General features: G+C 32.9%; 1 protein-coding gene across 2 annotated transcripts in view; it reads left to right on the top strand.

Annotated features, from left to right (window-relative positions):
• The window catches only part of Esyt2 (extended synaptotagmin-like protein 2), a 67,374-nt gene that overhangs the window by 16,561 nt on the left and 31,812 nt on the right, over positions 1–19,001 (top strand). The window contains exons 6-10 of one of the 2 annotated variants that reach the window (XM_072532963.1): positions 1,104–1,170; positions 1,223–1,368; positions 1,425–1,545; positions 5,312–5,482; positions 16,961–17,046. In XM_072532963.1, coding sequence (XP_072389064.1) covers positions 1,104–1,170; positions 1,223–1,368; positions 1,425–1,545; positions 5,312–5,482; positions 16,961–17,046 — 591 coding nt within the window. Of the gene's footprint in view, positions 1–1,103; positions 1,171–1,222; positions 1,369–1,424; positions 1,546–5,311; positions 5,483–8,009; positions 8,096–16,960; positions 17,047–19,001 lie in introns of both variants that reach the window. The other variant, XM_072532962.1, reaches the window with a different exon arrangement.

Here is a 19,001-nt window from a genome sequence, read left to right as displayed (position 1 = left end):
TGTGCAAATCGGGGAACTTACTTTTGCCGCACTCTGTACGTATATGACAATATAGAGTTTGTCCGCTTAAAGCAACTGGGCCCATGCTGTACGTTGCGATTGTCCAGGAGTTTTTTGAGCTACGAACTATCTTCTTTGTGACCCATGTGTCCCACAGATGTACACAAAATATTTTTCCTGTCATTGTATCATTTACTTCGATTGTCAAAAATTGATGTATATCCCTGCACAAATAAAGGTGATTCATGACTGAAAATCACATTTTTTCAGTTGTCAACAGTCCACGATCGGTATTTTTTGGTTCATGCTAATCATTTTTTCATCGGTTTCTGTGTCCTAAGTTATTTTTTCTCCTCTTTTCTTGCCTTCTAGCCAACTTTTAGAAGCTTTTTCAGTACAGTTGAGTTACTCACTTTAACAACATAATTCGATAAATCCGTTCGAAGATCTGTGCTTGTCTTTCATGGATTTATGTTGTTATTTCTTATTAGAATTTTATCAGTTCTTGGGGTTGTTTTCCGTTTGCACTCACATTCCGTTTGCACTCACACAAACGCTTTTAGCTCTATCTCTCACAGTCATAAACGTACGTTCATTAAGAGCGATTACTGTAGCACTCTTCGTAGGAGTAGTATCTATCTTTGAACAAGCAAAATTAACACGTATTATAAGGAACATAACATTATAACCACCGGTTGTCACGCAGAAAGCTCACAACTGAACTGAACTACTGACACTCTTAAACCAGTCAAACGATCAAACGAGTAAATTATAGTCAAGGTCGACCAGTCACACTGCCTCCAGGCAGATATAACCGGTTTGAGGCGGGTCGGAACAACACCGATAATCACATGCTAACTTAGACCAGAAAAACATGTTTGTCTCAATTAATACAACATTATAGTAGTATAGTTATACCGGAAAGATTTATTGTTTGTGTCGCTTTGTGAGCCGTCAATTTCAGTTTGTATTTAATGGATCAACATTTTTTTCACTCATATGCGAATTTTTATTCCATGGTCCAAATTCATAATTCAATTTACAATATCTTAAATTATTTAAAAGTCATTTAAAAAGTAAATATATTTTATTGTCTATTTTAGCTACGCAGGAGATTGTGATATCACCTTCCACCTTAAAGGTATGAAAGGAGGAATCCGAGATTTTCAAGTAAGCTATAATTTAATATGGTTGACTGTATACTAAATTTCTTATATTTTAGTTGCATGGTATGCTAAGAGTAGTTATGAAACCACTTATTACTTCGATACCTTTGATAGGAGGATTGCAGGTGTTCTTTTTGAATAATCCGGACATCGATTTTGATTTAGTAGGAATCGCTGATGTACTAGACATGCCTGGCCTAAGGTATCGCGTTATCCTTCAAGATTTAACACTATTTTGTAACTATTTTATAATTGCAGTGATATCTTACGAAGGATTGTTGTCGAAACGGTGGCTTCTATGATGGTTTTACCTAATAAATTTCCAATAAAACTTAGTGAAGAAGTTGAGGCTGTAGAATTGAAGGCTCCAGAACCAGAGGTAAGTTTAAGTCGACGTTTTTATATGTCGAATAACTCTGATTTACAATGATCTAGATATTAATAATGATCATTTTTCAACACCGTCAGTGCACTTTCAGAACACTGTGAGATCCAGAGAAATTAAACAAATTTGTAGGGGAAATTATTCTTTAAGAAACCCTCTATAATATTTCTTTGATGTCATTTTTTTGCAAAATAACCTCAAAAAAGTTATAAGGTCCGAAAGAAAATTTGTTCTAAAATTTTTGGTTATTTTTGTTTATAACTTAGTTATTTTTCATTTTATGATAAAAAGTAATAAGGATATTCAATATAATTTTCTGTAGGGTTGCTAGTTTACGAGATACGGCGCGAAAACCCTTTGCACCCCTTTTTACATTACAATCGAAAATAATGGTCCCTTGTCTGTCATTTGAATTTTGATTTATAATAAGGATAGTTAAGTTAAATTGTTGAATAATTTAATAAAAATATAAGATTATTGTGGTCAGAATTATATGCTTTTGAAATTTTTCCCAAAACTTTAGGACCATATGATACGTATTGATTTATGTGATTCATGCTGGGTCTCATGACCCCTTTAAAATGAACCATGGATTTGTAGGCTCTCTTTTTACTCACAATATAGTTTAGATGGAATTTAATAATTTATTTTGTTGTTACATTAAATTTTTATTTTGCATTCAATATGTGTTCCTGATTAGGCTAGTTTCCTATGATAGTTTTGACTATACCATTACATTTAATGAGATTTTACATCGAACCATTGCCGAGTTGCCGAACCTTATAAAGCAAACTAATATAACGGCAGAAATATTTACCTGCATTAAGTGAATTATAGTTTGTTTGAAGTGCATTTAAAAAAGATTTAATTTTATGTAAGATAAATATCAAATAAATCATTTAACTGATTTCATTAATAATGCTATAAACACATATATGAATTAAAAAGCCAATTATATTGAATCGGAGCAAAAATTAGTGAAACATTCCGTGTTTGAATCGGTATAAAATATAAATACCGTTTTATGACGGTTATTTTATCACCCCTGCCTCGTCAGACAACTCGGACTTTCCTTCGAAAGGCTCTTTTCGTTTTCTTCTCTTCAATTTTTCTGTAGGTATCCAGGCGAGTGCTTGTTTCGGGAATCTATTGTTCTCTATTCGTTGTACATGTCTATACCATATGACCTGATTTTGTTGTATGTGTTCCATTATTGTGCCTTCTATTCTCATGCGTTCCCTGATTTCTTCTTTTCTTATCCTCTCCCTTCTCGAAATCCATAGTGTTCGAATTATTACATCCATTTCTATGGTTTCTATCTGTTCTTTTTTCTGGAGTGAATCCGGCATGGTATTTTTCAATTATGCCTTCTGCTTCTATGTAAACTTCCACGCCTTGACATCATTTACAGGGCATGGTCTCATTTTGCCAGGCAAGAAATAAAAGTTTATGCAGTATCTGTATCACCAGTAGGTGGTCTTTCATTTGGGTTGAATAAAATTTTGCGTCGAAAAATTCAATCCCTCTGTTTAAGAACGAGGCCGTGTCATTTAGGATATTTTCTTCTCCATTCTTACAGCTCCCGATTCTTGGTTTAATTTCTTTTCTAATTTTGTTCAAATGTCTCTAGAACTTTCGAGTTTCGTTTTGATATCTTAGCCCTTCTATGCTTTCTAACTGCTTTTTCTCAAATTGCCTTTTTCTTCTACGTAATCGTTTTTCTTCTCTTTTTCAACAAAACGGACTTTTTCTCCTTATGTATCTCACTATGGTCGGTACCACAATCAAAAATATTCATTCTTATTTAAAAAAAATTATAAACACTTAAAAGTGCAAAAAGAGTCGAAAAATTTTAAAGTCCGCCATTTTGTTTTTTTTTTCGGTGACAATGTTTCATTTTAGTATCGACCATAAATTCCAGATAGAATATGAAACCATTTTGTTTTTTGCTTTCGGATGATTCATTTCCAATAAATGACGACATCCACCAACAAATTGGACGAGTTTGGGCATCCATTTTCAGAGCTGCCGTTTTGAAAAAAAAAAAAGAAACATTTTTTTTAAATAGTTTAATGTATTTACTTTCCTCTGTAAAAAGTTTGATTTTCAAATATGTTTAGTACTATAAACAAAATTTGTTTAAAAAACACTTTTTTTGGAGGAATCTTGTCTTAAAGTCCGGTATTCCTCCTTTGCTTGAATGGTCTTTATTGTGGTTACCTGTTTCTTCTTGGCACTTCTTGTCAAACCATTCGTTTTTAACTGGTTTGTTTTTCCCCAATATTCCTGTTGCCTTCTCTATTCCACAAATGTCCACAACTCTTCTACATTTCCCCCGCCTTCAGGCTCTCAATTTTTTCATCCATTTGTTTCCTATACTTTCTGGCAACGGTTTCCATATTTACATGTTTATCCATTTTCAGGTTTTATATTCTTCTTCTGGTTTTTGCCATTACAAAAAAGGGGTAACTATCTCTATTTGGTAGCTTCTGGCGTCCATAAGATCGGAATAATGCCTTGCGTCTATCAGAATGTATCTATCAGGTTCAGGGTTTCGTTGTCAGAGAATTTTCAAGTTCCTTTCTGTATCATTTTATGGGGAAATCCCGTTCCTCCTACTATCATGTTTTTGGTGCTTGCAAAGTTTATTGGTCTCAATCTTTTATTATTTCACTCTTCATATAAGCTCTAACGTCCCATAATTGGCTGGAAAAATTGCTCTTTACCAATTTTAGTATTAAGGTATCTTCAGCAGGTATTATCATATCATAACGTGGGCATGGATCAGATTCTTTATCACGGGTGTGCTTAACCATGTTTGATTAGATCAAACTGCTAAAGTGTCATATAATTCATCTTCTTCGTCGTCTTCCATTTCTTCCGTACTTAAGTGTACACTAAGTAAGATTTATTTTCCTTTAACATATTTGTTGTTTATGGGTTTAAAGTTAAGGACTAATTGATTTGCTTTTGTTTTGACTAGGAAACTACTGTCGAACTCGTATTGGCTGGTATGTACGCTATAGTATTGGTAAGATATATAGGTGTTATTAGATGCTAGGTCTTCGTGAATTAAACAGTCCGACTTTTCCTCTTAATGCTTCCATAACGATAAGTTTTTTTAAGGAAAGAAGTTGTTAACGTTTTTCCCAACCTCCTATTCTATGAAGGACCATTACTCCGGCTCCCGTTAGCTCTTATACCGGGTTTAGTTCTTCCACAGGATTGCTGAGTTAATAAAAAATAAAGATAATCTGAAACCTTTACCTTATGTTAGATGTATTGCTTGTTTTTGTAAATCAATGATTCCCATTTCATTTTTTTGAAATATCTGTAAGTTGTGCTAGTTTTAGATGTTATTTCTGCGGTATACATCATAACAAGTCCTATTGCAGGGCAATTTATATATGCGACTTTTTGTTTCTATTTTCAGGTGTTTGCTTTTCCATATACTATCGCTAAGGCATCTCGAGGTTCCACTTGCTCTTGTCACTTTTTTCTTCACCTTTTAACCAAAATTATTTTAACTTGATAAATTGATTGTAATATATTTAAATTTCGTTATCTGTTCTACCATTTGGTGTTCAGGCTCAAGTTAGCACTTTATTAGTTCCTTTGATACTACTAGACTCTGTGTGACGATATTTTCATGTTGATTTTTTAACTAGCATTGAACTGACGTTCAATGATGAACATTATTTGTTTATTTTTTATTTATACTTAGAATTATCTTCACCTTACTAGTGTATTATATTTACAGGGGGTGCTAAGAGTACACGTTTTCGAAGCTAGCCATCTGATGAAGAAAGACATCAGTGTCCTCGGCAAAGGCAAATCTGATCCTTATGCCGTCGTCACTGTTGGAGCGCAAGAGTTTAAAACAAAAGTCATTGACAATACTGTTGATCCCAAATGGGATTTCTGGTGCGAGGTAAGTTTCGTTGTATATTTATTTGCATGACGTCCACTTCCAAAACACAACACATAACATTATTTACACGTAGTAGAGCAAAATTCAATTGCCTTGGAACAGAAAAGAGAATTATTTAAACACATAGAAATTTGTACCGTCAGATCACTTTACTAAAATTTAATACAGCGTTGTAAAAATTGGCGAATAATGCCGCATTGAGGCTTGCGCAAGCTACCAAGTAATAATGACTATTTAGGCTGGGTACAAGCTAATAACTGTAAAGTTGAATAGTATACGAAACAAATCCTTTGTATCTCTCTAAATATTTATTTTTATAACAATTTTAACGAATAACGGTAAAGAAAAGTACTTCAAATTAATCACATCTTGTGTTAATTATCGAACAATCGTGATATAAATTGTAAGATCGTAGACGAAATCGAAAAAATACCAATTTCCATTTTTCCTTTGGATTTCTTTCAGATTTCGATGTTTGTTTTTGTTTTGAGACCAGGATTCAGAAGGGAGGACCAGGGGAACGAATTGTGTACCTAGATATTTTCCATTTTTTGTTGCGCAAAGACTTTTTTTAACTTGTCGAATACTCTACGTTTAAGTTGTATTCATTGTTTGATTTTCTCGACTTTTGGTTCCTGTGAAATGAGTTTTCGACCCAAATAAACGCATTATATCTTTAAATTTAAGCTTCGTCAAATACAGTCTGTTATTATTCATTTATCTAGCTTGCAAATTTAATTTTTTGTGTTTTTTAGTAGGTAGATCTGCTTGTCTACGCTTTCAAAGCGGATATCCAATGTTGTACAAAATATCCCATGTTATCATAAAGCAAAGTTAATCAAAGGTTTCATATTATCTTAATTAACCGATATTTTAGTTAAAACTTGTAAACTATTCGTACTTTCAGTTATACTTGTATGTACATATACCAAATTTATATTATTAAAAAGTCGACTTCTTCCTTATGAATTTAACCGACAGTCAAACGGTAATTAATAAAATAGAGTGACGTTGAAATGAGATAATTGGAAATAAAAATATTATAAATTATATGACCAACTGCAAACTATATTTAGCAGGTGTCCCTAACTATAAATAACTTTACTGGCATAGATCATGCGATTTGTTTTTATTTTTAAAGCAATTTAGGCCTTTATAATCCAATGTAATTATATACATTCAAAATTTCAAAACAACACGGCTGGCGCGCGGAGAATTTGTCCGCAATCTCTAATACCTTCACATCAACGATCAGGATGCGACTGACGCTTGGTATGAATAAATCAATTAACATTTGTGGAAGGTACATGGGCGAACAAGAAAAAAGGGTGGGTAGTTTTTGAAAAATTGAAAAGTTTAGATCAGCGCAGAGATTTTGTCCGCGCGCCAGCCGTGGAAGGTTAAAGCTACACGTTAGTATCTTATACAGAGCGCTGTCAAAGTTATAGTCATTTTTACGTGAAAATAATTTAACGCTGTGTGTAATTAAACGCGAAGCACTAAAATATAAGCAAACTAGTGATTTTGCCAGTTTCCATGCGACGGGGATCCAGTCAGTTGCCATTTACAGATACTCCACTCAATTTTTTTATTTCCTCCTATTTTATCGTAGTTCCCTCCAATTTTTCTGGCTCCTTCCAATTTTTTCGAAGTACGGCTTCTTGTGCCAACCTTCTCGATGTCGACGAAGACGCACCAAGTCACCCTCCCTTCTACTAGCGGCGTCCTCTGGATTTTCTAACATTGACGTGCCTGCCGAAGTACTTAAACTTTGTCTAGTCATCCTTGTCTTTTAAAGTCATTTTTTTATGGTCTTCGTGTCCTATGTGACGCGGATTCTCGCTGCTTCCTACTTAATCTAGCTTCAGGACTCTCTTCTTCGCTTCGGCGCTTCGATTCCGCTTCCTGTGCTCGTTGTTCTTCATTTTGCTGAGCTCTAACTTCCCTTCATCGAGCATTCCTAGCTTCCTTTCGTGCTTCGTCGGTATTATATTTTTTAGGCTTTATCATATTCGCAGCTAAAATTTTAGAATCAACAAACTTAATCGCGCAATGTTTATTTATTTAATACCTTTAAAAGAACCGACTTCATTTGCGACAAAACACAAAAATTGCGTACGAAAGCTGCATTATTTACCTTTAAAATGTATTTTGATTTTTGTCGATAGGACCGATAAAATCACCGATCGCTTCAAGCGTTGTTTCTGTGAGAACGGTTCATTCTACACAAAAAATGCTAATAAACGTTTTTGTCCAAAATTATCACAGCTACATTTTTTTTAAACATTATTTTCTACGGCGTAAAGATTTTGGCAATATTGACATTCTCAGCAAAATTCAGCTTGTTCGTATGATTTTTAGAGGTTCAGTGGTATTTTCGTCTCTGACGACTGGAGTAAATAAAGCCTGCGAAATTTCAATTTACTGGGTACAACCATTATCTCTTGTCAACGTTATTCAACTTCTTCAGTTAGTTTAATTTTTTTTTATTTGGTTTACAATAGCTGTTTTATTTTAATTTTACCAGTTTCAAATACTGGAATCAAATGGACAACAACTTTATGTACACATTTGGGACAAAGATGATACGGGTGGTGATGAAAACTTAGGAAGGTAAGACAAAAACCACAAAAAGAGATCCAAAAGTTTTCTATTTGTTGATTTGCATATTATAATGTATCTACCTAGTGCATGAAAATAATTGTGCATGATCTTTATTTGTCGTTAGTTTAGTAGAAGAGAAAATATCGTACCGCATGTAACAGAAAAGTACTCGTTTTTTAATGATTTTACAATCATCAAGGTAAATGCTATATATGACCAACGTTGTTTATTACTGTTTTAAACAAACAAAAAAGAGAGAGCATGGCAACAAAGATCAAAAAGATAGTCTCGCCGCTAAAAGAAAAGAGTGTCTCCCTCATAGACCTAATAAGAATTCTTATGGTGTTCCACCCTGGCCCATCAAAAACAACTACACATCTCAACGTCAGAGGCAAAGTGGATTTGTGCACTGAAATAAGAAAACTTTGAATAAATCTTGATTTATGTAATGGAATGTCTCTATTCCTAAGAAAACTTTTGGATCTCTCGTATAAGTAATGATATCCTACTAACAAATTTTGGGTATATAGTTTAATCGGTTGTTGTCGGTAAACAAGGCAGAGTTTTAATTTTTCAAAATAACACAACAGAATGCTTGACTCTTAAGTGTTCATTTTCTATGTCTTGAATCTATCCTAAAATTAAAACTCTTCTTACATTCTTCACTTGCTTGTAATGCTTTAGCACAGCTTCATTTTATCATTCATACTTATAAAAGCAGGTTTATACTGGGTGTTTAAAAATACAACGATAATCTGGTATTTTTTTGAATGTTGAAATTTTATTTTTAATATTAAATTTAACTAAAACAAGTTGGACATTTTGCAAGTTATTTAATAAGAATTTATGTCTTACATACTCTTAAATTTTCATATTTTGAATAAAAGGTGGAAGAAAAGCTAACGGTCGCTTAAAAATGTAGTTCTAACTAAAAGTTGAATTAAACGAGAATAAGTCACTTTTGTCGTCAATAAGAAGCAAAAATCCATAGACTTCTCAGCTAATTATTGCTAATTTAATTTCAATAGCTTGAACTTTTAACAAAATATTTAATATGACTGAACAATTAGATATATCCAACCAAAACCACAACAATTTCCAAGCCGCTAATGACAAGTGATAACAGCTATAGAACCGGATAAAAGATAGATTCCTAACCTATCATACATATAAGACAGAATTGGACTAAGGTTGAAGCGGAATTAATTAAATTTCAACTGATAAAATGGTGCAGAAAATAGATATAATTTTTGGGAAAGTTAAATCCGTTAGAGCAGCAAAATGTTGGAATTTGAAAAGCAAAAAAATTTGTTTGTGGTACGGATGTAAGAACCCGACAATTTAGTTGAGGTTGAAGCAGCCGACAGAAAGAGCAGAATCCAATGGCTCTTTTAAATGATTTTTCAAAAAATGACACTTAATTTTAAAAAATTGATGAAATAGTGGGAAATTGAAATGGGAAATGTATCGAAGACTTTCTAAAATTAAGTTACATAAATTTTGGATTGATGAGCATTATAAACAATAACATGTTGAAATTGGCTGAAGGTCAAAACAAGGTTCAATTGTCAAATTTTCCCCAAAACAATAATTCAAATCATTGTATAAATATAATATATTAAGAAGAAACTTGATTGCAATGTTTTCAAGTGTCACTGAAGAGGATTAAAATTGTATTTCTTGATGGAAAATGTACAAATTTTAAGTACATTTTTGAAAATTTCTTGTTTTAGAGAAAAATTATTTGTGAAATTATTATTAAAAATTGTTATGAATTGATAATGGAATTTAAAAAAGTTCCATAAAAACAATAAATCTTAAAATTTTTTCTTTGTTATGGAATAACAAAATACTTGGATAATACATGGTTGCGATTAGGAGACCTTTCAATTGAGATGTTCCATGACCTCGGTTTGTATTAAAAAAATAGTCGATTACGTCATTACACCGACACTGATGATGTCCAACACATATACTTCATCTAATTTACTTACCGTTGCACGTCATCCGCGTCATAGTCCGTGAGTTCACATGATACCAACACGAAATATTTAGGCGGTAGGTGTGGTCTTTTTTAGAATCACTTTGCCGAGTACACTGGCATTACAGCCACTAGACATATTTTATTATATACGGAAATAATATTAAAAGATTTCTATTAATGTTAACTTAAAGAAATACACAATAATATGTTTCATTTAATTTGTATAAATGCATTATAAAGCGTTTTTATGAAGAACATTTGTTCGGAACACACTGTAACTGTAATCGAACGAAGGTGATATTTCGGCATAAATTGGTAACACTTATTTGACAGTTGCGGTGTTGACTAATGTTAATAAGTAATGAAGAAAGTGTTGTTTTTGTTTAACTATTACATTTTAGTACATCTTTATACAACGCATACAAGCGGCTCAAATTGTTTTTAACAAGATTATTTTTTAACTCTTGTTTTGTTTGTGTGTATTTACATTAAATATTAATTTGTTTTGTTGTATAATCCACTTTTGCAATAATTGTGACCTATTTGATTTAAAATGGATTCAGGATTTTTTTATACTTTGGCACCTATGTCAACTTCGATCTCTGTCAATAATAATGACGTGCAACGGTAAGTAAATTAGATGGACTGTATATAGTAATTGATGGCCATTCAAAAATTAAAATTGACGTGTTTTAAGATTTTTTTCAGAAGTCGTCTATTTCTGGAATAATGAATTTATTACATACTTTTGCATCACTCATACTCATATATATATATATATATATATATATATATATATATATATATATATGATTCTAAGCTACAGAAAGCTTTTCTGAAAGATATGTTAAGTTATGTTATTACTATTGAGTCATAAAATCGAATACAGTAAGGTATCTTTTTATGCGGATTATTTTTATGCGAGTTTAAAATTGTGCGGTTTGTATTTCATCCGAAAATTTCTATTATAATTAAATATTAACTATTCACATCCAGAAGTCAGTAAAGTGAGCCTTTGCAATTCGGGGATTCCCTTGTTACATGATGTCCCTATTACAGCATTGCGAGTTTCGCATTGAAAGGTTACAACCTCGTTTAACCGGACTAACTGGGACCGGAAGCGATCCGGTAAATCGAAAATCCGGAAATATAATAAAGTTAATAAAACTACATGTGAAATGGTAACTTACTATATTTACACCCTACATGATTTACGCGAGCATTAGTTTTTATTTACAAAAAAGTCATTGATCTTCCTTTGTTTTAACTTTGTGTGACGTTTCAATGCGGCACGATCACGTAAACGTTTCACCATCATTAGTTCAGCTGGCGTGGTATCTTGCTGTTGCTCCAAATACGCCATGATGTTGTTCAGCTGTGACGTCGCGTCCGCGTGTGTCATCTTTGGCCGTGCGCTGTATCCCTCCGCCTCGCCCTCGCTGTCGTCTGCTTCCTGAATAGATGTGCACGCTGCAATTATTTCGTCATCTGTCATGACAGATAACCTCCCTCGTTGTTGTTTGATAACCAATCATTGAAGTTGTCAATATCAGCATCGGAACAACCATCAATTCTTGCAAACATGCCTAATAATTCCTCTGCATTAACAGTGGTTTCATCTGATTCACTTGTGGTTTCATCTGGTTCACTTGTGTGCGAAGTGCCAGCATTCATTATAAGGCATATTATGTTTGGCCACAATTTTTTCCAAGACTTTTGAAGAATAATTTTTTTTACATGATCCCAAGCGTCTGCAAGCATGTAGATCACGTCTTTGACGTTTATACGCTTTAACAAATCAATCAGGCTCTGTTCGCCTTCTTCTTCAATAACTTTGCTTTAGAGTTCCCTACGATAAACACGCTTGACAGTATCCAAGACACCCTGATCCATTGCAAAATTGCAGTCACATTTGGGGGGAGAAACTTAACTTTAATATGCCCGTTTTTGAGATCTTCTTCTGCAGGATGAGATGGTGCATTGTCGAGAAACAAAATCGCTTTTTGGGGCAGTTTGTTTTCTTTGAGGATTTTTTTCACTTTCAAAAAACCACTGTTTAAAAATAAAGCTGTTCATCCACGCACTTTTTTTGATTTTGATACACTACAGGCAGAGACGCACGATTTACATTTTTAAGTGCACGGAGATTTTTTGACTTCCCAATTATCACTAGTGGAAGTTTATGGTTTCCAGAAGCATTGCTACAAGCCATAGCAGTTAACCGATCCTTGCTTTTTTTGTAACCCTTGGCTGATTCCTCAACTTTAGAAGCCAAAGTTTTGCTCGGTAAAACAGTCCTGTTTCGTCCGCATTGTAAATTTGGTCAGGTGACAGGTTCTCAAAAGAAATAATTTGTTGAAATGTGTCCTTACATCGTTCACTACCTGCCTGATCACTAGAAAGGCTTTCGTCAGTGACGGATAATTGTCGGATGCCATGCCGATTTTTGAACCGCTCTAGCCATTCCTGACTAGCTGTAAAATCTGTATCTGGATTTGGTAATTTTTTGTTTAAGTTTGCCGCTTTCTCAGACAAAATCGGCCCAGAAATAGAGACACCACGTTCTCGCTGAGCACTATACCACATAAATAATGCCTCGTCCAACAATTCATTTTTAGCCTTTTTGATAGTTCCTCTACCCTGTAAACTGTCTTTAGATATCATCTTGAAACAAAGGTCTTCAATATTTTTCCGATTTTTTTTTTCAGTCCGACACAGTTGATGTCACTACACCGAGCTCTGCAGCAAGTTTATTTAAAGGTTCGCCCCTGTCGATTCGGTTCAACGCATCTAACTGTTTATCCATTGTAAGCACATTTCGTTTTGGTTTCGACGCCATTTTAACTCACACACGCACACGCTAACGCACAGTGTTACAAAATATACACCGCACAGTACGATAGCAGAACGATGTCTCCCAGTGGCTAGCACGTGACAGACTGACCATAGATAAAGAATAATATATTACTGAATAGATAGGAAACTGTGTAGGTTATTTCTGGACAATGCGCCATCTGGCGGCCTTAGGAAAGCAACAGCTTTTTAAAAAATCTTCTCGTAATTCTTCAAATATAAAGATTAATTTTGAGGTTTCGACTACAAAAATAAAACAAATGTGGGTTCTTTTTCTACTTTATTTTTTTTATAAATATTAATTACATGTATTTAAATGTAGTTGGTTAAAAAGTGGCTATTCTGTAGTAAAAACTACATTTACGGCCGGTTTCCGAAACGTTCTTCAAATCATGTAACCAAGTATCAAGTTTGATCAATTGTTAACAAGCGACAGGTTTCCGAAATGAAAATTATGGTAAAATTACGTGATCACCGATTATATATTATTTGACATACGATTTTACATGGAAACAGTAGAATCGATTGTAATCGTTTATTATTTCTGTACGAATTGTTCTTTATCTTGTTCTAAATTAAGAAAGTAATGTTGCTGTTTCACTTTACCATCATTCCTGTTTCTGTGTAATCTGCATTCTGAAAATCAACAAACAAACATAACCTAACTAACTAATAATTTTGTGTCGTTCGTTAATGTTTACCAATTTGTCATTTATCATCTTCAATTCTTAAACTGAACTTTTGTAACAATATATTTGGTTTCTTTCTAAAAAACGGCTTTTTATAAAACATCTTAGGTTTATGTATCTTACAACGTAACCAAAGATTTTATTTTATTTACTTACAACCATTGGTACATAACCAAATATTATAAGATTAATCGTCCAAAAATCTCAGATTACCTGACAAGCTAGTATGACAGAAGTTTGACATAGATAAAACGATAATTAGCGTTTCGGAAACCCAAAATACTTCTGACAGGCTGTTAATCATCGATTATTTGCTTGTTAGATTAGTTAATGTGTATTATGTGATTGAAGTTTGATCGATGTTTCTGCAACACAAAATGCATTTAATCGACTGTTAACAGTAGATTACCTAATTTTGATAATGATTAGCCTTTCGGAAACCGGCTGTTACTCTACTATTTTGGGAACTTAAATAAGCACCTAGAATAATTATTAAAATCCCAATTATAATTTTTTTCAATCTGTAAAAAAATTATAACCTACATTGCATGAACTTTTAAATATTGCAACTTAGTTCATGATAGGTAACATAAAATCTTTAGATACGTCCTAATTTATGTTACAAAAAAACTTACTTGACACTTTTGTTGGGGTACACATTACGTATTCAGTTTCAATTTTTCGTTCTGGTGTAGATGTAGAACGAAGTGGTAAAATTTCTTCACATATTTATTGAGAAGTTGATGGCATAACAATCCTAACCTGTTCAGTTTCTCTTGATTCTCTTTGCTCCGTTCTAGATTTCTCTGTAGGGGACTTATACACTTTAGCCGAAGAAGCTGTAAAAAAACATGTGCTTAATACCTATTATTTACATTTCTTGGTAACACTATGAAAACATCCAGATTTCTATGAAAATATAATTTAGGACATAACTAATAAAACCCATCTTCCCTCCTGCAAGCAGTATTGGGAAACAGAGAAAGAATAGCATCACATTTCAAGGTGGACTTATATCTCGATCCAACATAGCGGGCTTCTGGTCCAAAATGAATTGTGCAAATGCGGTATGACTTTCAGACCCTGTCCATAGGCTTCATCTTCAAGTCTTCTCTGTCAATTTTATTAATCCAAATATCATAAAGCTAAAAAATAAATAGTTTGTTTTTAATATTTTCAGTGAAATAATGTTACACAGTATGTTTCTAGAGGTGCTTTACAAAAAGACAAATAAACAAAAGTGTTATAGAATAAGTTCTTAAAACATTCAAGAATTGCCACATTTTTAATGGCAATAATTTTACTTCCTAAAAAACTTTTACCTAATTATATATCGGCAACAATTCTAATACACATCATAACGTGAAAGGAAAGAAGTTTGGGACAACATCGGACATTTTAAGGCAATTATTAAAAAATAAATAAAATCTTATACCAGCATTTTCTACTTACCGCCCTATCTTTTGGAAAAATATGCATTTGAGCATCCTTATTGTAATTATTACAACCATTAACGCAAACAGTTAAAGACCATAATTATTTAAATATGATGGCAAAAAAGCAAACAATTATTTAATCGTAAATAATACAACTCAAATACAAATTTCAGAGGGCTGTCACTCCCATAAAAGATACCCGGGCATGAGACTGACTGACTGTCTTTGTGTCCGTGACTGTCTCTGTCATTGACAATAGACTAGGCCTTTGCCGCGCCGCCTGGCCGGAGTGAGTGCCCGTGCCGGCCGCCGGTGAAGGGGGATGGGGGTGCGGCGGTCATTGCTCCTCGACTTTCTCTTTCCAGCGTGTCCCTAGACCGTCCGATCACTCAAGGCAACAAATTAGTGACCGGGAAATAGCATTACATACATACATACAATTATCAAATTTTTTTTTTTTAGTTTTTCTTTCCGGATTGATCCGGATAATCTTTACATCCGGATGAACGAGGTCCGGATTAACGAGGTTGTACTGTATGTTATTGTTTTAAAATAATTTTTCTCTTAGCGGTGCTTTGTTTTATAAGTTGGTGAAAGTTTTGCTAATTCCAAGTTGCAGTATAATAAGCAGCACTCGGATTGAGAGATTTCAAGTGAGTGTCGTAAAGTTTTATTTTTCATTAGAAGAGGTTTTTGCTATCTCAATATCGTAAGTCTAATGTTTTTTAAGATTTTATTTGACCCAATGGAGAAAAAAACATCAAAGACAATCAATTTAGCTGGAAACTAAAATTGCAATTTTAGATCGCTTAGTAACAGGAGAAGACAGAGTCTCTTCAGTTTAGAGAAAAAAAGCTCTTTAGTTTTATGAGTTAATGAAACAGTCCGAGCCACCAACTTCCACTTCCCAAGCTGGTAAAAAATTTTCAGCTAGCAAAGGATAGCTAATATCAAGTTCACAGAAGATAATGCTACAGCAGATAAAGCAGCAGCAAAAATATTTCCACAGGAGCTAGCAAAAATTATTGAAGATGGGGACTATTGTGCCGATCAAGTATTTAACGCTGATGAAACACGACTGTATTGGAAAAAAATGCCTAACTGTACTTACATCACAAAGAATGAAAAAACTACAAGTGGACATAAAGCAAGTAAAGATCGAGTAACATTATTACATACTTTGTAGCAATACATCAGGAGATCGGACATTAAAACCGCTCTTAATAAATAAATATCTTAGACTACGTGCTTTAAAAGGCAAAAATTTACTTTACAGGTAAAACAAGAAAAAGCAGTTAATGTTAGAACATTCATAGAAAAACATGATTTAAACTGGAAGAGTATTGAAGAATTAAACTATTTTAAACAGGTTTTAGAACAAGAACACATCCACCTGCAGACAAAGTTTATAAATAATTAATTTACTTACAACAACAATACTAGTAAAATAAACAGGTTCCCCTGTTTTACTGTTTATCGACACGATGTGAATAAATAGTCACAAAAACGAATAGAAATATGGACCTGTTTTTTATAAGCTTTTTCATGAATTTCTTTCAGATATTCGAAGTAATTTATCATGCAGCATAATTTCTTTTAATTTCTGGAAACTTTTATTTTTGTCTTGGTTTTATGTAATTTTAGAAGGCTACGGGATGTTTGCCTCGTTTTTCAAGGCAAGAAAGGTCTTTTTGTTATGCAATTTTTTTATATGCGCTTTTCTGTGGAACGTATCCATCGCATAAAACGAGACCTTACTGTATTAATATGTAATTGTACCTTTTTTGTGTATGTATTGTTGTAGATGAAACCCCCAGTGTAAACAATACTCTTTTCAAAGATATTTCCTTATTTTAATCACATCACATTACTTACATATTTATGTTGATTGTTTTTCTTACGCTTTATATAGTTTACCGTCGAATCTATTGATGGTCAGCTGCAGGTGCATTTATATGATAAAGATAAAGGTCGTCATAAGGATGACAGCTTGGGAAGGTACCGAATTTCATTTTTGTACTTTGTATTACATTGTATTAAAAAATATGTTTGTTTTATCAGTTGTTAATCCATCGACTTTGATTTTAAAAATACTCATTAGAATTGAAACACGAGCAGACTTGCTTATCTTTGCTTATTTATTTAGAGAAAGGGATTGAAGTAATCTTTTGTTTTGTTAATAAGAGGATACTTATGTTTATTTTTTAGATCAGTTATACAGATATAATAATTTCCAAAGGTACTTATGCAATCCAAAACTATTTTTTACATTTTTATCATGCATTTTAAGTTAATTGTCCAATTTTTTTCAAGAAACTAATGCAATTCGTATTGCATTGCTATTGTATTCACATATTCTGTATTCTTACTATATTTTTCTATATTTAGATATTCTCAACACATGAAAAGGTTATACCTTAGTTCTGAAATAAACACATTCACTATACATTTATCATTATAATAGACTATACATTTATCAAGATTATGGAAACATTGAATGCCTAAACTAAGTAAAGAGAAAGAGGTAAAATATCTACTTTCATAATATTTTATTGACAACTATTTACAAGATATTCTCATAATATAGATCACTGCCAGTTTGCTTAATGTTAACCTCTTAAAAAAGTTTTTATCATTCCAAAAATAAAATGGTCGATTCTGCCTCAAATATTTTATTCTCGCACTGAGTTTATAAACATTAAACATCATACTCTTCGATTTCATTAAATCTTCTAATACCGGATCCATGTCTCTCATCCACAATACACAACAATATTTAGGATATATTTTTAATTTTGTGATAACCTATAACATATCAAACTACAATGACACAATTTATCTTCCAGATAACTTTTTATTAGATACTTCATTTGGTAAATAAATATTTTACATTTTATTTGTCTAAGTTTATTCCTGTCAGTTGGTAGTTCAGATTTCTTTCCCAGGTGGCGTAGTTACCCTACCGGACAAACAGTGTGACTTGTTTTCCTAGCTTTTTATATAGATTGATATCGCAATATACGTTGTTGTAATATGACAATAAAGAATTCTAGATTGTTAGTGAACAAGCATTCGATTAATACAGCTTGTCAAATTTAAGGTGATACTTGACAAATTTGTCCACTTGCGTAGAAAATTAAGTGAGAACGCATTCGGAGGAAAAGAGATACATAATGCGCTCGGTCTCTTCGCCTCGTTGGTACACTCCATACTACAAGTTTACAGAGAGTGACTTTATTTATTAATGGAACTTCTATGATATGTCTATATTGTATGTTATTTTGACGTTTCAATTTTTTCTCAAAATACAAAATATTTTGTTTTTGTTACTTGGTAAAAAATTCTTCTAATAATTATATTTTATTTGACTCATTAATATTGACCATTCAGTCATGTTGAAGCGGCAGGTTTTTCGAATACTTCTATAAATGTCTCGTTCTGTAATTTTATAAGAGGAATATTGGCAGAGATGAAAGCTTTACATTTACGTTACAGTAAACTGTATAAGAATAAAAGAACAGTAGTTAATCTTATACCTGGAACATACCGACGAAACATTTATTACTTAATTTTTATACTAGAGTTGTCGTAATATTTTATATTATAGTCGTATACTTTTATTCTTCGGATCTTCGGCATTTTAGCATTTGAGTAAGTCATAAATATTTTAATATGTTGTTTATTTCTTTACAATAGAATAATACTAGCCCCGTTGGGCTGGTATAATAATACCCAATACACTACGGGCTGGTATATTAGGAATAAGTTTTTCATGAATCCATTTTTTATAATTAATATAGTTCATTTCGTTATGATAATCTCCAGACTTCGTACCAGATTTAAATGTCAAACATGCGTTTTTTATGAACCCCATTTGGCCGCCGGCGTGAACAATAATCAGCCTTTGCCCTTTGGATACTGACTTGTGCAAACCTTCGGTGGTGTTGTCTCCC

The sequence above is a fragment of the Diabrotica undecimpunctata genome, chromosome 5, assembly GCF_040954645.1.
Source record: "Diabrotica undecimpunctata isolate CICGRU chromosome 5, icDiaUnde3, whole genome shotgun sequence".
NCBI lineage: Eukaryota > Metazoa > Arthropoda > Insecta > Coleoptera > Chrysomelidae > Diabrotica > Diabrotica undecimpunctata.
Note: the sequence above shows the minus strand (reverse complement) of the source record. Positions and strands in the feature narration are given on the sequence as shown.